The 22,169-nt window shown below is 46.4% G+C and overlaps 1 protein-coding gene across 2 annotated transcripts in view; it reads left to right on the top strand.

The window, feature by feature from the left end:
* The first annotated feature begins 108 nt into the window (after positions 1-108).
* The window catches only part of LOC139372934 (myc box-dependent-interacting protein 1-like), a 40,561-nt gene continuing 18,500 nt past the window's right edge, over positions 109-22,169 (top strand). The window contains exons 1-9 of one of the 2 annotated variants that reach the window (XM_071112812.1): positions 159-609; positions 16,450-16,530; positions 16,829-16,883; positions 17,153-17,247; positions 17,571-17,606; positions 17,840-17,935; positions 18,747-18,854; positions 21,651-21,736; positions 22,020-22,095. In XM_071112812.1, the coding sequence (XP_070968913.1) occupies positions 517-609; positions 16,450-16,530; positions 16,829-16,883; positions 17,153-17,247; positions 17,571-17,606; positions 17,840-17,935; positions 18,747-18,854; positions 21,651-21,736; positions 22,020-22,095 (726 nt within the window). In that variant the 5' untranslated portion in view covers positions 159-516. Of the gene's footprint in view, positions 610-16,449; positions 16,531-16,828; positions 16,884-17,152; positions 17,248-17,570; positions 17,607-17,839; positions 17,936-18,746; positions 18,855-21,650; positions 21,737-22,019; positions 22,096-22,169 lie in introns of both variants that reach the window. The other variant, XM_071112813.1, reaches the window with a different exon arrangement.

Genomic DNA, 22,169 nt, shown 5'->3' with positions numbered 1-22,169 from the left:
CTTCATATGATTCAATGAAATGATAAAGTAGAAGTCTATTCGCAGCAGCAACTCCCACACACCGGTTGCATCCATAACAGTTGGCGAGTCGGCTAATAAATGTTAACTACTGTGCCTTTAAGAGGATGGACGAGCAGAGGGGAAATTTAATCGCTCCTTAACGGACCAAAGGCTCATCAATTGACTGACGAGCAAGAAGGACGATTTTCGGATCTTTGCTGCGTCAATTGCCAAAAAGTAACTTTTTTCTTAGTTTTTACACGTGGGACTATGTTGTTAAACTACCTGAGTTGATTCGATTACGTGTTGCACCTTTCAGAAACAGTCATCGGGATTACAATTACGCGCTACCCACACCGTTATCGAGGGCTTTTACGCAGCACCGAGTCCTGGGGAGTCCCTCGCATCCGCACATACCCTTCCTCCTGTTCGACAAGTTCTGTCCCTTTCTTTCCTCACACCAGTTTACATCGCATAGCTGTTAATTGAGGATTCGGAGCAGTAAAGAACGGTAAAATGGCTGAGGAGCAGGGGAAAACGGGGAAAGGGATCAACACTGGGAAACTGGCCACCAGCATGCAGAAAAGACTTAGCAGAGCGCAAGAAAAGGTAAGCAGGTAGACTGAGACGTGAACTGTTAACCACTTTCACACTACGTTTTTTTCTCTCAATTGAAACCGCACAGAGTGAATTCAACTGGGTACTGTGGCTGACCAGTTCTACACCCAGCTTTCCAAATTGAAACCGCACAGAGTGCATTCAACTGGGTACTGTGGCTGACCAGTTCTACACCCAGCTTTCCAAATTGAAACCGCACAGAGTGCATTCAACTGGGTACTGTGGCTGACCAGTTCTACACCCAGCTTTCCATCTAAATGTCAAGCCCGCTCCGCTATTTCTATTTGCGTTCTCGGCCTCATTTGTGAATCTAACCCGTTAGTTTTGACAGGCAGCAGGGGGTTGGGTTATTGCAGGAAGAGCCGAATGCGCTGACAAATTAAATTGCAGCCACACGCATGCTTATTTTTCTAACCGGTTGTCTTTTCTGTCCAAATAACTACTTTCTTACAATGCATGTGTTACATTTGTACACTTACAGTAGGATGTTACAATGTAGACTAGCCTCTCTCTCAGTGAAGTGGAGGGTATTCCTAAACTTAGTTTTTTTTGACCAGTTTTTTATTTATTTTACTTTTGTGTGTCTAGTCCTGGAAATATCCTCACTGAGTGAAGTTTGAAATTGTGAGCACAATTATTAATTATATAAGTAATTACATGATAGTGTCAGAATAACATTTTAAGGAGACTTTCTGCTTTCTAAAGCCAAACTTCTCCCAAGTGAAGCAGGCAGGAAATGTTGTCTAGTCGGATGACTCTTTGCCTAAACCCTTGGGAATTAACGACCACAACAACACCAGACTCTGGCATACAGGAAGCTCAGTCAACTGCAAGGGGGAAATAAACCATGGAACAGACAGACAGACCTAGCCTCGTCTTCTCTTCAACTCTAGTTTACCACAGTGGGACACCTCGGTTGCCATTGGAGTACAGGCTTGTCTACAAATCCACATGGTCACTTCCTGTCATGTCCTCATTATAGGAATGGTAATCCCACTCCTGTCTATTTGGCTTGGAATGACGATCTATGGATAGATGCTTGGCCCCTAGGATGGGGAGTAGGGATGGAAAAAGACTGGCTGAGTGTGACTTGGCTTTCCTCAGTGTTCGTGTGTGTTTGTCCGTCTGATAATGTGCATACGTGTGTTTGAGAGAGTGCTTGCCAACCCTCCTGGTTTGACCTTTGACCTGGAGTCTTCTAGCATTAACCTTCATCCCCAAGTCAGCACTAGAGCTATTTCAGGAGATTGAATTAATCCCTGAATGAAATCGATAACTTGAAACGTAAACAAAAAAGTAAAATTAGTTTTATTATCGGGAATGAGTTCTCCCGGAATGAGCTCTGAGTTTACGCTTCTCAAGCGGGGAAGCAACGTTTGAATCACTTCCTTGTTACCCTCACCTGAAAAACGTTAATGTTTCTGTCCCCACCCTCATTAACCATCTCATTCCTCAACATCATAGACACTATTCTTGTGTTACCATACTTTCAAGTCTCATCCATCGCTCGGCTATTAGAGTGAGAAAGCCAGAAATGTATTTTCCCCCTCTGTCTTACCCCTTCACCCTGCCACCAGCTGTCTTCTCTGACCAGTAACTCTGTCCCACCCCTTCACCCTGCCACCAGCTGTCTTCTCTGACCAGTAATTCTGTCCCACCCCTTCACCCTGCCACCAGCTGTCTTCTCTGACCAGTAACTCTGTCTGTATGGCTGGTGGTCACATTTAGATTCCACTTTGTAGTTTCTGGCTAGCTATTGGCTAACCCCTCCCTAGTGACTGACCTAAAGTTTCACCTGTGGACGGAGCGGAGGAATCTAGAGGACGCTGTCACTGGGTGCCCATCGTGGTTGTCATAGTGATGTCATGCCAGCCTGCGCCCTCTGAGGGTAGACACAACGAGCAGCCCAATAATGACCCATGCAGTAAAGCATGATAGGAGAATTCCTCCTGGGGAATCCGGATGTGTCTGAATGGTCATGTGGGGGTGGTGGTGGTGGTGAACTTTTTAAACCTGACAGCCACCCCTGTCTCATTCAGAAGTCCGACACCCCCTGCACTTTGAATACCCTGACCTCTGCACCTCTGCCACCCCCGTTATGACCCTATGCTATTCACATAGTGATACAACCTCCCAGATCACAGACCCCACCCTCATGTCCCTGAGGCTCAGCTTGCCCCCCTCCCTCCACCACAGTTCTGCCTGCACACCTGTCCATGCCCTGAAACCCCCCAGTCCAGCAGAGAGGTTATCTATGAATAGCAATAGCTCACAAGGCCTCCATCTTGTGTGTGTGTGTGGTGGTTGGCACTGGCATCCCAGTCAGTCCTGAGGGGGTATTTTGGGGGGCTGAAATTGAACACTGGTCAGCAGCAGCAGGCATGTCTCAGGCCTCTGTCAACGCCTAGTAGAGCAGACGGAGAGGAACACACCTTTACACACACACACACACCTTTACACACACACACACACACCTTTACACACACACACAAGATACACTTCTGCAGCACACACACAGTAAACCTGTTTGGCTCCTGGTAAATCTCACTTAAGACCCAGAGAGGCCTAATGGAGTGTGTCTGTGTGTGTCTGGCACTGGAGCGGAGATTCCTTCTCCATGGATTCCTGTCTACTGGGTAAGGAGAGATATCGTAGAGGGGGGGGGGGGGAGAGGGAGAAACAGAAAGTTGGGGATGGAGAGGTATGAGAGATGGGGAAGGGGAGAGAGGGGGTGGATAAGTGACGGTACACAGAAAAATACACCACACACAGTCCCTCTCTTTCACACACACAGTAAACCCATTTGGCTCCTGGTAAATCTCGTTAAGACCCAGAGAGGCCTAATGGGGTGTGTGAGGGGGAGAGAGAGAGAGACTGTGTATTTTTCTGTGTGTTCTGTTACTTCTGGTAGTTGGTGGTGGAAAGTAGCATGACATCCTCTCTGCACGTCACGTGGGGTCGGGCTGTTACCCTCTGACCTGGGGACTAAAATGTCAACCTTCGGTCAGTGAAGTCAACTGGTTGATTCAGGGCAGCTACAGTAAAACATTCTATCCAGTTTGGCCTGTCAACAACTCCTGTGGTGAATACCACACTGACAGATCTAGAGGCTATAGAGTTCAACCTTACGGAATATGGAACGGCATCCAGACTCTGGACGAGTCTTGCAGTGCTTGGCTGGTGCTTGGCTGGTGCTTGGTTGGTGCTTGGTTGGTGCTTGGTTGAATCAGTCCACAGCAAGGAGAAACAAGTGTGTAACTTTCTTTTTGATCTTCTGTTAGTCAGAACATCACCTCAGGGGGGCTTGGTTGACACGTGGGGAGAGTAGAATGTGCTGGTCAGTACTTGAGGTGTTGTCGGGAGGGAGAATATCACTGGAAATAGTGACACCATTGCTTTAGGACCTTTTAGTTTCAACCTTGCCACAGCAGGTGCTGCAGACAGTCTAGAAGGCATAAGAATAGAACTCGGGACTTCCCCAGCCTCTTAACGTATGGAACTTCTGAACACAGAAGTAGTGACTCGCTCTTCGTGTTGAATGAGACCCCGAACTCACCACAACTACGAGCTAAGAGTCTGTGACGAAATGTACTCCTGAAATGTACTCCCGGGACTCATGATCTGTACAGCTTACAGTAAGGCCCCATGCCTGTTGTTTAATCACTGCCGGAGTTCTTTGAAGTCCTTGGCAGTCTTCTACTGTACAGCCCCTCCCCTTCCTGCTATTTCCTCTTCCTCGCTGCACTCCCCCTGACAGACTGCTGCTCATCTTGTTTAACGGGATTGTTCTCTTCTTCTTAAACTTTTATTTTTATTTTTTAAAGAGTACATTATTTTCAACATACCTAGACACCCTAACTATTTGTAAGTTCTTTAGTATGTTTTTAGCATTTGGAGAATGCAGCAATTCTAGTGGAAATTGTTTATCAGTTAGCGGTTCAGGTCGAAAAGTAAACTATCCCTTTAAGACTCAAGTCCTCCTTATGGTGGGGGTCATGGATATAGTTTCTTCCTGCTGCACCCACCCATTAGACATTCCACCAGAAGGTTGTAACTTCTGATCTGAGGCATGGTGTTAGACAGCATGGCAGTTGGCCAAGGGGGCAACTTTACAGTAGTTTTCATGGGCTAAATATGGGGGATGATGACGCTGTATAAAGGTATCATAGCATCCCTGAGGTCAAACAAACCCTCTGGTAGTTATCTGGTTGTGTTGATGGCATTGGGTCAGGCTAACCTCAGTCACAGAAGATAAGACGTCTGTCTGCACCACTACAGTAAACCAGGCCCCAAGGCTGCTGTTCCACTTCAGTAAACCAGGCCCCAAGGCTGCTGCACCACTACAGTAGACACTACAGTAAACCAGGCCCCAAGGCTGCTGTTCCACTACAGTAGACACTACAGTAAACCAGGCCCCAAGGCTGCTGTTCCACTACAGTAAACCAGGCCCCAAGGCTGCTGTTCCACTACAGTAGACACTACAGTAAACCAGGCCCCAAGGCTGCTGTTCCACTACAGTAGACACTACAGTAAACCAGGCCCCAAGGCTGCTGTTCCACTACAGTAGACACTACAGTAAACCAGGCCCCAAAGCTGCTGTTCCACTACAGTAGACACTACAGTAAACCAGGCCCCAAGGCTGCTGTTCCACTACAGTAGACACTACAGTAAACCAGGCCCCAAGGCTGCTGTACCACTACAGTAGACACTACAGTAAACCAGGCCCCAAGGCTGCTGTTCCACTACAGTAAACCAGGCCCCAAGGCTGCTGTTCCACTACAGTAAACCAGGCCACAGTGCTGCTGTTCCACTACCGTAAACCAGGCCCCAAGGCTGCTGTTCCACTACAGTAAACCAGGCCCCAAGGCTGCTGTTCCACTACAGTAGACACTACCGTAAACCAGGCCCCAAGGCTGCTGTTCCACTACCGTAAACCAGGCCCCAAGGCTGCTGTTCCACTACAGTAAACCAGGCCCCAAGGCTGCTGTTCCACGACAGTAAACCAGGCCCCAAAGCTGCTGTTCTACTACAGTAGACACTACAGTAAACCAGGCCCCAAGGCTGCTGTTCCACTACAGTAGACACTACAGTAAACCAGGCCCCAAGGCTGCTGTTCCACTACAGTAGACACTACAGTAAACCAGGCCCCAAAGCTGCTGTTCCACTACAGTAGACACTACAGTAAACCAGGCCCCAAGGCTGCTGTTCCACTACAGTAAACCAGACCCCAAGGCTGCTGTACCACTACAGTAAACCAGGCCCCAAGGCTGCTGTACCACTACAGTAAACCAGGCCCCAAGGCTGCTGTACCACTACAGTAAACCAGGCCCCAAGGCTGCTGTACCACTACAGTAGACACTACAGTAAACCAGGCCCCCAAGGCTGCTGTACCACTACAGTAAACCAGGCCCCCAAGGCTGCTGTACCACTACAGTAAACACTACAGTAAACCAGGCCCCAAGGCTGCTGTTCCACTACAGTAGACACTACAGTAAACCAGGCCCCAAGGCTGCTGTACCACTACAGTAGACACTACAGTAAACCAAGCCCCAAGGCTGCTGTTCCACTACAGTAAACCAGGCCCCAAGGCTGCTGTTCCACTACAGTAAACCAGGCCCCAAGGCTGCTGTTCCACTACAGTAAACCAGGCCCCAAGGCTGCTGTTCCACTACAGTAAACCAGGCCCCAAGGCTGCTGGACAATTACAGTAAACCAGGCCCCAAGGCTGCTGTTCTACTACAGTAGACACTACAGTAAACCAGGCCCCAAGGCTGCTGGACAATTACAGTAAACCAGGCCCCAAGGCTGCTGTTCTACTACAGTAGACACTACAGTAAACCAGGCCCCAAGGCTGCTGGACAATTACAGTAAACCAGGCCCCAAGGCTGCTGTTCTACTACAGTAGACACTACAGTAAACCAGGCCCCAAGGCTGCTGTTCCACTACAGTAGACACTACAGTAAACCAGGCCCCAAAGCTGCTGTTCCACTACAGTAGACACTACAGTAAACCAGGCCCCAAGTCTGCTGTACCACTACAGTAGACACTACAGTAAACCAGGCCCCAAGGCTGCTGTTCCACTACAGTAAACCAGGCCCCAAGGCTGCTGTACCACTATAGTAAACCAGGCCCCAAGGCTGCTGTACCACTACAGTAAACCAGGCCCCAATGCTGCTGTACCACTACAGTAAACCAGGCCCCAAGGCTGCTGTACCACTACATTAAACTAGGCCCCAAGGCTGCTGTACCACTATAGTAAACCAGGCCCCAAGGCTGCTGTACCACTACAGTAAACCAGGCCCCAAGGCTGCTGTACCACTACAGTAAACCAGGCCCCAAGGCTGCTGTACCACTACATTAAACTAGGCCACAAGGCTGCTGTACCACTACAGTAAACCAGCCCACAAGGCTGCTGTACCACTATAGTAAACCAGCCCACAAGGCTGCTGTACCACTATAGTAAACCAGCCCACAAGGCTGCTGTACCACTACAGTAAACCAGCCCACAAGGCTGCTGTACCACTATAGTAAACCAGCCCACAAGGCTGCTGTACCACTACAGTAAACCAGCCCACAAGGCTGCTGTACCACTACAGTAAACCAGCCCACAAGGCTGCTGTACCACTATAGTAAACCAGCCCACAATGCTGCTGTACCACTACAGTAAACCAGGCCCCAAGGCTGCTGTACCACTATAGTAAACCAGCCCACAAGGCTGCTGCACCACTACAGTAAACCAGGCCCCAAGGCTGCTGTACCACTATAGTAAACCAGCCCACAATGCTGCTGTACCACTACAGTAAACCAGGCCCCAAGGCTGCTGTACCACTATAGTAAACCAGCCCACAAGGCTGCTGCACCACTACAGTAAACCAGGCCCCAAGGCTGCTGTACCACTATAGTAAACCAGCCCACAAGGCTGCTGTTCCACTACAGTAAACCAGCCCACAAGGCTGCTGTTCCACTACAGTAAACCAGGCCACAAGGCTGCTGTTCCACTACAGTAAACCAGGCCCCAAGGCTGCTGTACCACTACATTAAACCAGCCCACAAGGCTGCTGTACCACTATAGTAAACCAGCCCACAATGCTGCTGTACCACTACAGTAAACCAGGCCCCAAGGCTGCTGTACCACTATAGTAAACCAGCCCACAAGGCTGCTGTTCCACTACAGTAAACCAGCCCACAAGGCTGCTGTTCCACTACAGTAAACTAGGCCCCAAGGCTGCTGTACCACTACAGTAAACCAGGCCCCAAGGCTGCTGTACCACTACAGTAAACCAGCCCACAAGGCTGCTGTACCACTACAGTAAACCAGCCCACAAGGCTGTTTCTCACTGTAAGAAGCACCGCTGTCATTCATTCTGTGGTGCAGGAAGTGCCACTGTGTCCTAGACTAGAGGAAAGCCCTGTGCCATCAGGAAGTGCCACTGTTGTCATTGTTTCTGTGGTGCAGGAAGTGCCACTGTGTCCTAGACTAGAGGAAAGCCCTGTGCCATCAGGAAGTGCCACTGTTTCTGTGGTGAAGGAAGTGCCACTGTCTCCTAGACGAGAGGAAAGCCCTGTGCCATCAGGAAGTGCCACTGTTGTCACTGTTTCTGTGGTGCAGGAAGTGCCACTGTGTCCTAGACGAGAGGAAAGCCCTGTGCCATCAGGAAGTGCCACTGTCTCTGGCCTGGGTCCTTTTCATTTTCTGACACCTATGGTGTTGCCCCTGCTCTTCTGGTTTTTCAGATCTGAGAGGATTGGACAGGCTAAATCAAAATGGCGGAGGCTACAACATAGCCTTTGGGAGAACCAGGCAACGGCATTGATACCTACCCAGTCTTTTCAGATCTGTCAATACTGTCCCGGTCTTCTTCAGTGATAAAGCCAAAGTGTCAGGGCAGGGGTAGTGTTCAATAGGGCACACCATAGCAAAAAATGCAACAAGTGTTTCCTATTGGACAAGTTCAGATAGTACCTTGATGTTTCAAAAGTTTTTATATTTTTCCTGTGTTGTGCCTACTGGACACAACCAAGCTCTATGGCAAGAGGCTAGGGAGTGAAATGGAACCTGGTCCATAACTGTGATGTCCAGGAAGTGGTGATCATCCCTGTGGTGTAAGTGAAGGGAAATCCCCTGGTCCCGTGTGGGCCAGGATTAGGCAGCCAGGTGGCCGGGGTTAGTTATGGGAGTGGTGGGAGGAGTCAACTGACCAGATTAGCTGGTGACCTTGGCAACATCTTCTGACACAATGACGAGCCAAAGAGCTCGCTCTGACGCTCTCTCAGGTCCACAACAATTTCACTCCTCTCTCTCTCTCTTTCAAATGCAAAGGGGCTTTATTGCCATGGGAAACATGTTTACATTGCCAAAGCAAGTGAAGTAAACAAAAGTGAGAAGACGCAAAACATCAAACTATTAGAATTGAAAAGTAGATATTGAACTCAAAGGTTTAAAAAAAGAGATTAAGTGTTATATTATCAGCTCTTTCAAAATGCATTAAAATTGCTTTATTGGCATGACAACAATGTACAGTACCTGTCAAATTTGGGGACACCTACTTATTCAAGGGTTTCTTTATTGTAAGATAGTGAAGACAAACTCTCAAATAATGTAGTAACCAAAAAAGTGTTAAACAAATCAAAATATATTTGCTATTTGAGATTCTTCAAAGTAGCCACCCTTTGCCTTGATGACAGCTTTACACACTCTTGGCATTCTCTCAACCAGCTTCATGAGGATGGAATGCATTTCAATTAACAGGTGTGCCTTGTTAAGTTAATTTGTGTAATTTCTTTCCTCCTTAATGAGTTTGAAAAGTTTATTCAAGTGCAGTCGCAAAAAACCATCCAGCTCTATGATGAAACATGAAACTGTCTGTCATGAGGACCACCACAGGAATGGAAGACCCAGAGTTACCTGTCTGTCATGAGGACCACCACAGGAATGGAAGACCCAGAGTTACCTGTCTGTCATGAGGACCACCACAGGAATGGAAGACCCAGAGTTACCTGTCTGTCATGAAGACCACCACAGGAATGGAAGACCCAGAGTTACCTGTCTGTCATGAGGACCACCACAGGAATGGAAGACCCAGAGTTACCTGTCTGTCATGAGGACCACCACAGGAATGGAAGTCCCAGAGTTACCTGTCTGTCATGAGGACCACCACAGGAATGGAAGACCCAGAGTTACCTGTCTGTCATGAGGACCACCACAGGAATGGAAGACCCAGAGTTACCTGTCTGTCATGAGGACCACCACAGGAATGGAAGACCCAGAGTTACCTGTCTGTCATGAGGACCACCACAGGAATGGAAGACCCAGAGTTACCTCTGCTGCAGAGGATAAGTTCATTAGCGTTACCTCTGCTGCAGAGGATACGTTCATTAGAGTTACCTCTGCAGCAGAGGATACGTTCATTAGAGTTACCTCTGCTGCAGAGGATACGTTCATTAGAGTTACCTCTGCTGCAGAGGATACGTTCATTAAAGTTACCTCTGCAGCAGAGGAAAAGTTCATTAGTTACCTCTACTGCAGAGGATAAGTTCATTAGAGTTACCTCTGCTGCAGAGGATACGTTCATTAGAGTTACCTCTGCTGCAGAGGATACGTTCATTAGAGTTACCTCTGCTGCAGAGGATACGTTCATTAGAGTTACCTCTACTGCAGAGGATACGTTCATTAGAGTTACCTCTGCTGCAGAGGATACGTTCATTAGAGTTACCTCTGCTGCAGAGGATACGTTCATTAGAGTTACCTCTGCTGCAGAGGATACGTTCATTAGAGTTACCTCTGCTGCAGAGGATACGTTCATTAGAGTTACCTCTGCAGCAGAGGATACGTTAATTAGAGTTACCTCTGCTGCAGAGGATACGTTAATTAGAGTTACCTCTGCTGCAGAGGATACGTTCATTAGAGTTACCTCTGCTGCAGAGGATACGTTCATTAGAGTTATCAGCCTCAGAAATTGCAGCCCAAATAAATGCTTCACAGATTTCAAGTTACAGACACATCGCAACATCAACTGTTCAGAGGAGGCTGCTTATCATAATGACATGCGTCACCAATGCAGCCATATGTCTACAGTATGATGTCATTACTGACCTAATGGACATGTGCAATCAATGTGCCCCTTGTCATCATACATCTGAAGCAGAGAATAGCGAAACTCACATAATTTGCATATTGATGAACTAGCTATATACAGTGGGGCAAAAAAGTATTTAGTCAGCCACCAATTGTGCAAGTTCTCCCACTTAAAAAGATTAGGCCTGTAATTTTCGTCATAGGTACATTTCAACTATGACAGACAAAATGAGAGAAAAAAAATCCAGAAAATCACATTGTAGGATTTTTAATGAATTTATTTGCAAATTATGGTGGAAAACTTTTGTTATTGAACAAATACTTATTTATCTCAATACTTTGGCAACAAAGGGTATATAACAATGACAGAGGTCAAATGTTTTCTGTAAGTCTTCACAAGGTTTTCACACACTGTTGCTGGTATTTTGGCCCATTCCTCCATGCAGATCTCCTCTAGAGCAGTGATGTTTTGGGGCTGTTGCTGGGCAACACGGACTTTCAACTCCCTCCAAAGATTTTCTATGGGGTTGAGATCTGGAGACTGGCTAGGCCACTCCAGTCCTTGAAATGCTTCTTACGAAGCCACTCCTTCGTTGCCCGGGTGGTGTGTTTGGGATCATTGTCATGCTGAAAGACCCAGACAAGTTTCATCTTCAATGCCCTTGCTGATGGAAGGAGGTTATCACTCAAAATCTCACGATACATGGCCCCATTCATTCTTTCCTTTACACGGATCAGTCGTCCTGGTCCCTTTGCAGAAAAACAGCCACAAAGCATGATGTTTCCACCCCCATGCTTCACAGTAGGTATGGTGTTCTTTGGATGCAACTCAGCATTCTTTGTCCTCCAAACACGACGAGTTGAGTTTTTACCAAAAAGTTATATTTTGGTTTCATCTGACCATATGACATTCTCTCAATCTTCTTCTGGATCATCCAAATGCTCTCTAGAAAACTTCAGACGGGCCTGGACATGTACTGGCTTAAGCAGGGGGACACGTCTGGCACTGCAGGATTTGAGTCCCTGGCGGCGTAGTGTGTTACTGATGGTAGGCTTTGTTACTTTGGTCCCAGCTCTCTGCAGGTCATTCACTAGGTCCCCCCGTGTGGTTCTGGGATTTTTGCTCGCCGTTCTTGTGATCATTTTGACCCCATGGGGTGAGATCTTGCGTGGAGCCCCAGATCGAGGGAGATTATCAGTGGTCTTGTATGTCTTCCATTTCCTAATAATTGCTCCCACAGTTGATTTCTTCAAACCAAGCTGCTTACCTATTGCAGATTCAGTCTTCCCAGCCTGGTGCAGGTCTACAATTTTGTTTCTGGTGTCCTTTGACAGCTCTTTGGTCTTGGCCATAGTGGAGTTTGGAGTGTGACTGTTTGAGGTTGTGGACAGGTGTCTTTTATACTGATAACAAGTTCAAACAGGTGCCATTAATACAGGTAACGAGTGGAGGACAGAGGAGCCTCTTGAAGAAGTTACAGGTCTGTGAGAGCCAGAAATCTTGCTTGTTTGTAGGTGACCAAATACTTATTTTCCACCATAATTAGCAAATAAATTCATAAAAAAATCCTACAATGTGATTTTCTGGATTTTTTCCCCCCTCATTTTGTCTGTCATAGTTGAAGTGTACCTATGATGAAAATGACAGGCCTCTCTCATCTTTTTAAGTGGGAGAACCTGCACAATTGGTGGCTGACTAAATACTTTTTTGCCCCACTGTATGTTCTCAGTTTAAACTGATGCACTAGGTAATGTATAAGATGTTCTACATGATGTTTCTGACATGAAATTGTTTGGTGCAAATCCAACCCTTGGATTCTAGGTACAGTACTGTACATGGAAATAAGGAGCTGGCAATTTGTGGGCGAATTAACAATGTCAAAGGAAAATAATGTGTTGTGCGTTGGGGGGAGCGTTGTAATTCTACCTTGTTTATTTTCTGAGAATGATTTTTAGACTACTGAGACAAAATCAGAAGGTCAATGGCATGGAGGAGGATTGCAGAGATGTTGATAGTGAGATAGATTTGCACAACAATGTTTGCAAGTCAAAGCCACAATGTCCTTTACCCAAAGTACCCATTCATGTCCATGTAGGCCAATGTATTTTACAGGAAGTGAGTTATAATCATTAATGCCATGACACAAGTAGAATTAAAGAGCCATAACCATAATCCAATTGGTAGCATATTACATAGGAAATTCATGCGTAAATGTGCTGCATGGTCATTCTGACGTCTGCATTGGCTGTGCACCATTTATGGCGATAGGGCCTCTGCAGAAGTAATGGCATTTATCCTTCTTGCGCTTCACAGAGCAGTACAGAGCTGTTGTGAAAGAAGTTGTCAAGGAACAAGTCAGTCAGTTTGTGTTTATACAGGACCTCCTGTCCCCACCTACCGTCAACCAATCATGTCAATGCGGAGCTCTCCAGAGCCATCCGCATTGTTACAAAATTTGAGAGGCGGATTTGACCTCTGTGTGCCTCCGGAGGTGTCACACCATCCATACGGCACCTCCGCACCACATTTATGGCTCAAGCATAAATTGGCTCTTAGTTTATAATTTATAATGCGTGTTACTGGTGATTTCTATCCTTTGGTAGGCAAATTTCACAATTGAATTGACTCAACACATTCACAAATGGTGGCTTCGATCACAGTTTTGAGATATAGGTTGCTTGAGGTTCATAGCTAACAGGCAGCACAAACAAACATTGTTGTGCAAATCTCTCTTCACCCACCATCAACACCAAAAATCTATGCAATTGTCCTTCATACCTTATGATTTTGTCTCTGTATTCTAGGAAATCCTATAGAATTGGAAATGCAGACACAGCAACGATCTGTCTTTCCTCCATCTTTTTTTGGTTTGCCAGGAAATAATGACAGGCGAACTATGTTTAATGATGGGAAGACTTTCAAAGCAAACATCTGCTCCAAACCTGACTTTTCAACGACAGCGGTGGCCGCGAGTAATTTGCATAAAGTAGAGCTGAACTTTCTCTATCGCTCTGCTAGCAGGGTTCGCGCCGCTAACCTTCCCACAATCCCCTGCGCATTGCTCAGCGTGCTCCCATTGAAAATGAATGGGGCGGAACTTCGTCGGGCGAATTCGGAAGTAGTGGAAACGGTACATTACTTCTGCCTCATGCACCAAGTCATGTTACTCCTATGACCAGAGAAAGTGAAATATTCCTCTATAAACCTGTTGAACAAAGTGTTGACGGCGCTGAATAACAACTTTAACAAGAACTTACTCATAAAAAACTGCAGCTCTTTGCTGTTTTCGTTGAGTCTCTCGCTAGTCATGGTTTTACAAGTTTAAAATCTCACATGATCAACTTTCATGTGCGTTTGAGGCCTCGTTTTCCAGTCGAGGCGCAAGGAAACTACAGATACAGATACAGATCTGAGCTATCTGATTGGCCCGTGGTAGACCTGTAGATGCACTTGATTTACTCTTTGGTCCTGCCTGCTAGGCAGAATTCTACCTTCAGACATGAAATGTTTCAAAATGGGAACACTCTGCCTTCCCGGCGCTACGGCTGCTGAATCAAGTGCAACTACCCTTAACAGCACGAAGCAAATACAAACAATAGGACACACGGCTTTATTGTTGTGTTTTTCAAAATGGTCCATCGGTAACCATGGTGAAATAGTCATCAGCTCTTCATTGCACTATCGCTCCCCTAGTCATCAGCTCTTCATTGCACTATCGCTCCCCTAGTCATCTCCCCTAGTCATCTCCCCAAGTCATCTCCCCTAGTCATCAGCTCTTCATTGCCCTTCGCTCCCTCCTTTTCACTTCAATGTAATGCTTACTTTTCTGTTCTTCTCCTCTTTCCCCCTCTTCCTTTTAATGATGAAAGCTCTTCTAAAAGCTGACGTCTGCTGTTTTGGTTTTCTATTGTTTGAATGAGTCAGAGGTTATAATGTTAAAGAATACAGAAGTGAAACTTTTTAAGGTTTCAGTTTCTCAGAATCCTGGACTTTCAATGGAAATGTTCCCTTAAATGCTTTTTAGTGAAGGACTATGCTCAGTCTGGGTTTGGGAAACTGACCCTGAACAGAAGACACTTAAGCCTTGTTCACACTGCAGGCCTTAATGCTGAAATCTGTTTTGGAATAGTGACTGTCCAAACAGCAAGTGATCAAATCAGATTTGTGTGTGTTCAGACAGCAGTCATTTGTTGACGTGGCTATGCTAGTTGTTATAATAACGACGGGTGTGTGCCAGTGGTGTCGGCTGATTGGTGGTTGTGCTCGTGCTTCCTATCACTCAGAAGTTATGTAACAAGCTAAGGTGACGACAATGCCTCAGTTGTTTTGAATGTTCAAATTCATAGAGGAAGAACACTTTTAAAACCTCAATGGATAAGATAATCAAACTTTCAAAACAAGTGTTTTTTTGGCTAGCCACAGCAGTCAGCTAGCTAGGCTAGCCACAGCAGTCAGCTAGCCACAGCAGTCAGCTAGCTAAGCTAGCCACAGCAGTCAGCTAGCTAAGCTAGCCACAGCAGTCAGCTAGCTAAGCTAGCCACAGCAGTCAGCTAGCTAAGCTAGCCACAGCAGTCAGCTAGCTAAGCTAGCCACAGCAGTCAGCTAGCTAAGCTAGCCACAGCAGTCAGCTAGCTAGGTAGGTAGCTGTTTATCTTTCTCGCACATTAATTTGTTTGTAAACAGTTAACAAGCTAGTTCGCTACCCTGTCATGTTCTTGTCAAACTGTCAACACAGTAGCTAGCAGGCAACAAGATATGCCAAATAAATCTGATTTGACCGTTGTCGCATGGCCTACGAAGGTGGCTTGAAGTTTCAGATTCCATGTGGCTTTTGGCTGTTCAGACTGGAGGAAAAATAACAGATTCAAATCAGATGTGCAAAAAAAAAAATGGATTTGAGTAACTTCAACCTGCCAATGTGAACAAGGCTACACTATCCCTCTCCACAAATGAATTATTTTCCTGTGAGATGACAACTGACATTGCACAAGCCCTGTTTTGAAACTGACATGTGCTTTATCAGGGTAGTATACAATATTTAGTGTCATTTAGAAAATTCCACCAGAGAGAGTCAGAGTTGAACAGCTTAACGCTTCTAAGTTCTCCATGTTGAACTAGGAGATGGACACTCAGAGCCTTTCGTGTGCTTGTCAGCTGGTCTCTGCCAGAGACGGAGGAGACACATGGCTTTGACAGCCTGCCTAAAAATAGACAAGTGTATTACCAGTTAAATCTTTCCAATTGATTTGGAGGAACAATATATCATTCATTTTTGTAGGTCGGTAGATTATATCATTTGACCTTTATTTAAGCAGGGCTTCGCCATTAAGACTAGGGTCTCTTTAAGTAAAGTATTACTGTGTGTGATTTTTGATTGTGCTCTCCCAGGTCCTGCAGTAGCCCTGTAGTGCTCATGTATTCACCCAGGGTTGTTTGTCTTTCTGTCAGGTCCTGCAGTAGCCCTGTAGTGCTCATGTATTCACCACCCAGGGTTGTTTGTCTTTCTGTCAGGTCCTTCAGAAGCCCTGTAGTGCTCATGTATTCACCCAGGGTTGTTTGTCTTTCTGTCAGGTCCTGCAGTAGCCCTGTAGTGCTCATGTATTCACCCAGGGTTGTTTGTCTTTCTGTCAGGTCCTTCAGAAGCCCTGTAGTGCTCATGTATTCACCCAGGGTTGTTTGTCTTTCTGTCAGGTCCTTCAGAAGCCCTGTAGTACTCATGTATTAACCACCCAGGGTTGTTTTGTCTTTCTGTCAGGTCCTTCAGAAGCTGGGTAAAGCTGATGAGACCAGGGACACAGCGTTCGAGGAGGGTGTGGCTAACTTCAACAAGCAGATGGTGAGACTCTTCCAACTCTTTCTCCTCCCTCTCTCATTGAGATGGTGAACCAACTGTTGTGGCCCAATGTTCCGTTCCCTCCCCTCCCTGCCCACACACACAAACGGATCCATAACTGTCCTGAACCGTATTGGGCTGGTTAAGATGGTATTTTCACAATATCCTTTCCAGTATGGTTCCAGCAACTGTTGTTTGTGTAACCAGGGCAGCACAGTACAGCTTGGCTCAGTTTGGTTCAGTAATGTGAAAATGGCATCATGCTCACAATCCCAGTCCAACCCATTGTTGTATTTTCCAGGCCGAGGGCACCAAACTGCAGAAAGACTTGAGGGCCTATCTGGCAGCAGTTAAAAGTAAGAAGCATGTCTGTCTGTGAGTGTGTTTGTACACTACACGTGTGTGTGTGTGTGCATGTATCCTGTGACTTATTATTAGGTTTTACAGTAATATATGTCAGTTTCTGTCTTGTCTATTTTGGAGTGACACAGTTGTAGTGTTCACACTCATTAATACACTCAGACCTCTTCCTGTCATTCGCCCAGTTTCATTTCAGTTTTTGGTCTGCCTCTCGTCTGCCTGTCGTCTGTCTGTCTGCCTGTCTGTCTGTCTCTGTGATCCTCAGCCATGCATGATGCGTCCAAGCGTCTGCAGGACTGTCTGGCGGATATGTACGAGCCAGAGTGGTTTGGCAAGGAGGAGGTGGATACCATCGCAGAGGTGAGAGAGACTAGCACAGTTGGTGTGTGTGATCTATGGGAATTCAGGATGAATGACTGACTACCTGTTCCTCTGCGAAAGAGGTGTACAAAACTTCAGAGGTTGAATTAAAAGTATAATTGAAAATGTAGAAATGAACATGAGAACTTCAGATCAATTCTATTGGTTGTTTGAGTAAAAAGAGAATCGAAAAGGGAACCAGTGTCTAGTTTCCTCCCTCCATTTCATCACTGTCACATTCACTTCTTCTCAATGCAACACATACTCCTCTCTCTCTCACTGCATGTCTCTTTCCCTCCATCTCTCCATCCTTCCGTCTGTAGGAGATGATAGAGAAGGAGATGGACTATTGCATGGAGGTAAAGGCCAGCTAGCTCAGTAGCTCATTCATGACTGTGTAGACTGGTGATGAATGAGGACTAGTGGGAATAGCTGTGGCCTACACTAGATCTATAGCTAGAAGACATGGCACTAGTTTCAGACTAGCTCTGAACTGCACCGTTAGTGGAGCTGTTATTGGGGTGGGGGTGGGTGTATGCGTGGGTGTTTGCATTTGTGAGTGTGTTGTTTGACTCTGCTGTGTGTATTGTAGGAGACAGACATCCTGTGGTCAGATTACCACGACAAGCTTGCGGACAATTCCATGATCGCCATGGATAACTATCTGGCCCAGTTTCCTGACATTAAGGTATGTGTCACTGCAGTCAGGTGCTCAGTGTGAGGGTGTGTGTTTGGCCATTTTGTGAAAAATGAAACTCCATAATAAATAAATATAAACGTTTTTATAACATTTTGATTGATTTTTCACAACATTAACAAATGGTACCAGTATGTATACTCTGTTCTGAGGGCTCTAACAGAACAGACTACGCATACTGATACCGAGGGCTCTAACAGAACAGACTACACATACTGGTACCGAGGGCTCTAACAGAACAGACTACGCATACTGGTACCGAGGGCTCTAACAGAACAGACTACACATTCTGGTACCGAGGGCTCTAACAGAACAGACTACACATACTGGTACCGAGGGCTCTAACAGAACAGACTACGCATACTGGTACCGAGGGCTCTAACAGAACAGACTACACATACTGGTACCGAGGGCTCTAACAGAACAGACTACACATTTTGGTACCGAGGGCTCTAACAGAACAGACTACACATACCGGTACCGAGGGCTCTAACAGAACAGATTACACATACTGGTACCGAGGGCTCTATACAATCCATATGGTGGAAGTTCACAGAGTTACAGCGTGATTAAAATGTAATGGTAAATGTCTGCTCAATAGGAAATCACCTTTACATTTTCTGGTGTGCAATCTTTAATGTTTCAGCGATCCTGGTTTTAAATGGAGCCCTGAAACAGCTCAGATCCCAGACCAGTTAGAGGATACATCAATACATACATTTGATTGATTGGTTCTCAAGAAGCTGCAGCCTTCTATCTATCAGTGACTCTGTGGGTATGTTTGTCTGGTGTCTCTGACCAGGCACGCATCGCTAAGCGGGACAGGAAGATGACCGACTACGACAGTGCGAGGCATCACTTTGGCTCCCTACAGAAGGGCAAGAAGCAGGACCAGGCCAAGATCGCCAAGGTAAGATGGCCGCCCGCTGCATCGTTTCCTGGGTTCATTACGGTATCACACTGCTGAGCCAATCCAAGTCGAGCCAGTAGTACTGGGATGCATCCGCCATCGTTTAAAATAACAAATAATATATGCCATTTATTAGACGCTTTTATCCAAAGCAACTTAGTCATGGATGCCTACCTGTTACGTACGGTTGGTCCCGGGAATCAAACGCACTATCCTGGCGTTGCAAGCACCATGCTCTACCAACTACAGAGGACCAGCGTTTCTGGAACCTTCTTGGAAGGAACAGAACAATGTAAAGAGAAAATATCCAGGCCAGTTCAGGTCGGCTCTATAATGTGACTCAGTCATGACTCTATAAAGGCCTTAACAAAGCTAATGCAAATACCCACATTATGATGTCTGATGTCAGTAAGCAACATGCTGCATTGCAATTTTGGCGAGGCGTGTTTTGCTATGCTTGGCACATGCTCCCATGGGCTTAGGCTTTACCAGTTGAAATAAGCAACCAATCAACCTACTGGGGGAAAAAAAAGTCTCATTAACCTGTTTTTTATGTGTGTGTGTTTGATTGGGTGTTAATGTACAATATGGAAATACTCTTGCCCTATTTCAAAACTCTCTCAAACCTGCCTGTCTGAATTGCTAACCTGCCTGTCTGAATTGCTAACCTGCCTGTCTGAATTGCTAACCTGCCTGTCTGAATTGCTAACCTGCCTGTCTGAATTGCTAACCTGCCTGTCTGAATTGCTAACCTGCCTGTCAAACTACACTGCTCAAAAAAATAAAGGGAACACTTAAACAACACAATGTAACTCCAAGTCAATCACACTTCTGTGAAATCAAACTGTCCACTTAGGAAGAAACACTGATTGACAATAAATGTCACATGCTGTTGTGCAAATGGAATAGACAACGGGTGGAAATTATCGGCATTTAGCAAGACACCCCCAATAAAGGAGTGGTTGTGCAGGTGGGACCACAGACCACTTCTCAGTTCCTATACTTCCTGGCTGATGTTTTTGTCACTTTTGAATGCTGGCGGTGCTTTCACTCTAGTGGTAGCATGAGTCTACAACCCACACAAGTGGCTCAGGTAGTGCAGCTCATCCAGGATGGCACATCAATGCGAGATGTGGCAAGAAGGTTTGCTGTGTCTGTCAGCGTAGTGTCCAGAGCATGGAGGCGCTACCAGGAGACAGGCCAGTACATCAGGAGATGTGGAGGAGGCCGTAGGAGGGCAACAACCCAGCAGCAGTACCGCTACCTCTGCCTTTGTGCAAGGAGGAGCAGGAGGAGCACTGCCAGAGTCCTGCAAAATGACCTCCAGCAGGCCACAAATGTGCATGTGTCTGCTCAAACGGTCAGAAACAGACTCCATGAGGGTGGTATGAGGGCCCGACATCCACAGGTGGGGGTTGTGCTTACAGCCCAACACCGTGCAGGACGTTTGGCATTTGCCAGAGAACACCAAGATTGGCAAATTCGCCACTAGCGCCCTGTGCTCTTCACAGATGAAAGCAGGTTCACACTGAGCACCTGTGACAGTCTGGAGACGCCGTGGAGAACGTTCTGCTGCCTGCAACATCCTCCAGCATGACCGGTTTGGCGGTGGGTCAGTCATGGTGTGGGGTGGCATTTCTTTGGGGGGCCGCACAGCCCTCCATGTGCTCGCCAGAGGTAGCCTGACTGCCATTAGGTACCGAGATGAGATCCTCAGACCCCTTGTGAGACCATATGCTGGTGTGGTTGGCCCTGGGTTCCTCCTAATGCAAGACAATGCTAGACCTCATGTGGCTGGAGTGTGTCAGCAGTTCCTTCAAGAGAAAGGCATTGATGCTATGGACTGGCCCGCCCGTTCCCCAGACCTGAATCCAATTGAGCACATCTGGGACATCCTGTCTCGCTCCATCCACCAACGCCACGTTGCACCACAGACTGTCCAGGAGTTGGCGGATGCTTTAGTCCAGGTCTGGGAGGAGATCCCTCAGGAGACCATCCGCCACCTCATCAGGAGCATGCCCAGGTGTTGTAGGGAGGTCATACAGGCACGTGGAGGCCACACACACTACTGAGCCTCATTTTGACTTGTTTTAAGGACATTTCATCAAAGTTGGATCAGCCTGTAATGTGGTTTTCCACTTTAATTTTGAGTGTGACTTCAAATCCAGACCTCCATGGGTTGATAAATTTGATTTCCATTGATAATTTTTGTGTGATTTTTGTTGTTAGCACATTCAAATATGTAAAGAAAAAAGTATTTCATAAGAATATTTCATTCATTCAGATCTAGGATGTGTTATTTTAGTGTTCCCTTTATTTTTTTGAGCAGTGTATTTGTCTTGCTTCTCTCTCGCTCTGTCTGTCCGTCCGTCTGCATGGCTAGCCGATGTCTCTTGTTGAGAAGGCTGCCCCAGGTTGGGCCCAGGGGATTCTGTCTGCTCATCAAATAGCCCAAACTAACCTGACCAGAAACCAGGTGACTGATGTCTAACTAACTCACCCTCTCACCCCTGTCACACTTCGCCCTGACCCCCCCGCCATGCCTTCAACACTCACTTGTCATTCACCCATTCTGAGTTCTAATTCTATATTCTATGCCACCATGCCCTAACATTCTGTCTATATTCCATGTCGTTCTTTAGTTTGATTGTAGATAATGTGCTTTCTTTTGAGTAACATATACTAACAAACATGGTACTGTAGAATTGTTCAACCTCTGTGGATGTGTCATGGTGTCTGTACAGGCATATACTAACATTGTTTAACCTCTGTGGATGTGTCATGGTGTCTGTACAGGCAGAGGAGGAGTTAGGGAGAGCTCAGAAAGTATTTGAGGAGATCAACGTAGATCTGCAGGATGAGCTTCCACAGCTGTGGAACAGGTGAGACTTCTCCACCCTCTCACTGATGCTACCAGGCTGACACAATCTCCTTCCCTCTGTCTTTCTGAAGAGCCACCCACTTACAACCACTGTTATCACGTTGTCTCTTCCACATGTCATCACAGACAGTCAGACACACACACACACACACAGTGTTGCCAGCCACCATATTAACACGTTCTCTCTTCCACACATCATCACACACACACACACACACACAGAGTGTTGCCAGCTACCATGTTAACACGTTCTCTCTCTCTCCTCTCTCCTCTCTTCGCTCTAGTCGTGTTGGCTTCTATGTTAACACATTCCAGAGTATGGCTGGATATCAGCAGAGGTTCCACAAAGACATGGGAAAGGTGAGAGGGAGAGCTGGGTGCCCACCGTCAGTACATGGGACTGATTGATAAATACATGTCTAGACTGATTAATT

This window comes from Oncorhynchus clarkii, chromosome 18 (genome assembly GCF_045791955.1).
Source record: "Oncorhynchus clarkii lewisi isolate Uvic-CL-2024 chromosome 18, UVic_Ocla_1.0, whole genome shotgun sequence".
NCBI lineage: Eukaryota > Metazoa > Chordata > Actinopteri > Salmoniformes > Salmonidae > Oncorhynchus > Oncorhynchus clarkii.
The sequence above is the reverse complement of the archived record's forward strand: the minus strand, read 5'-3'. Positions and strand labels throughout refer to the sequence as shown.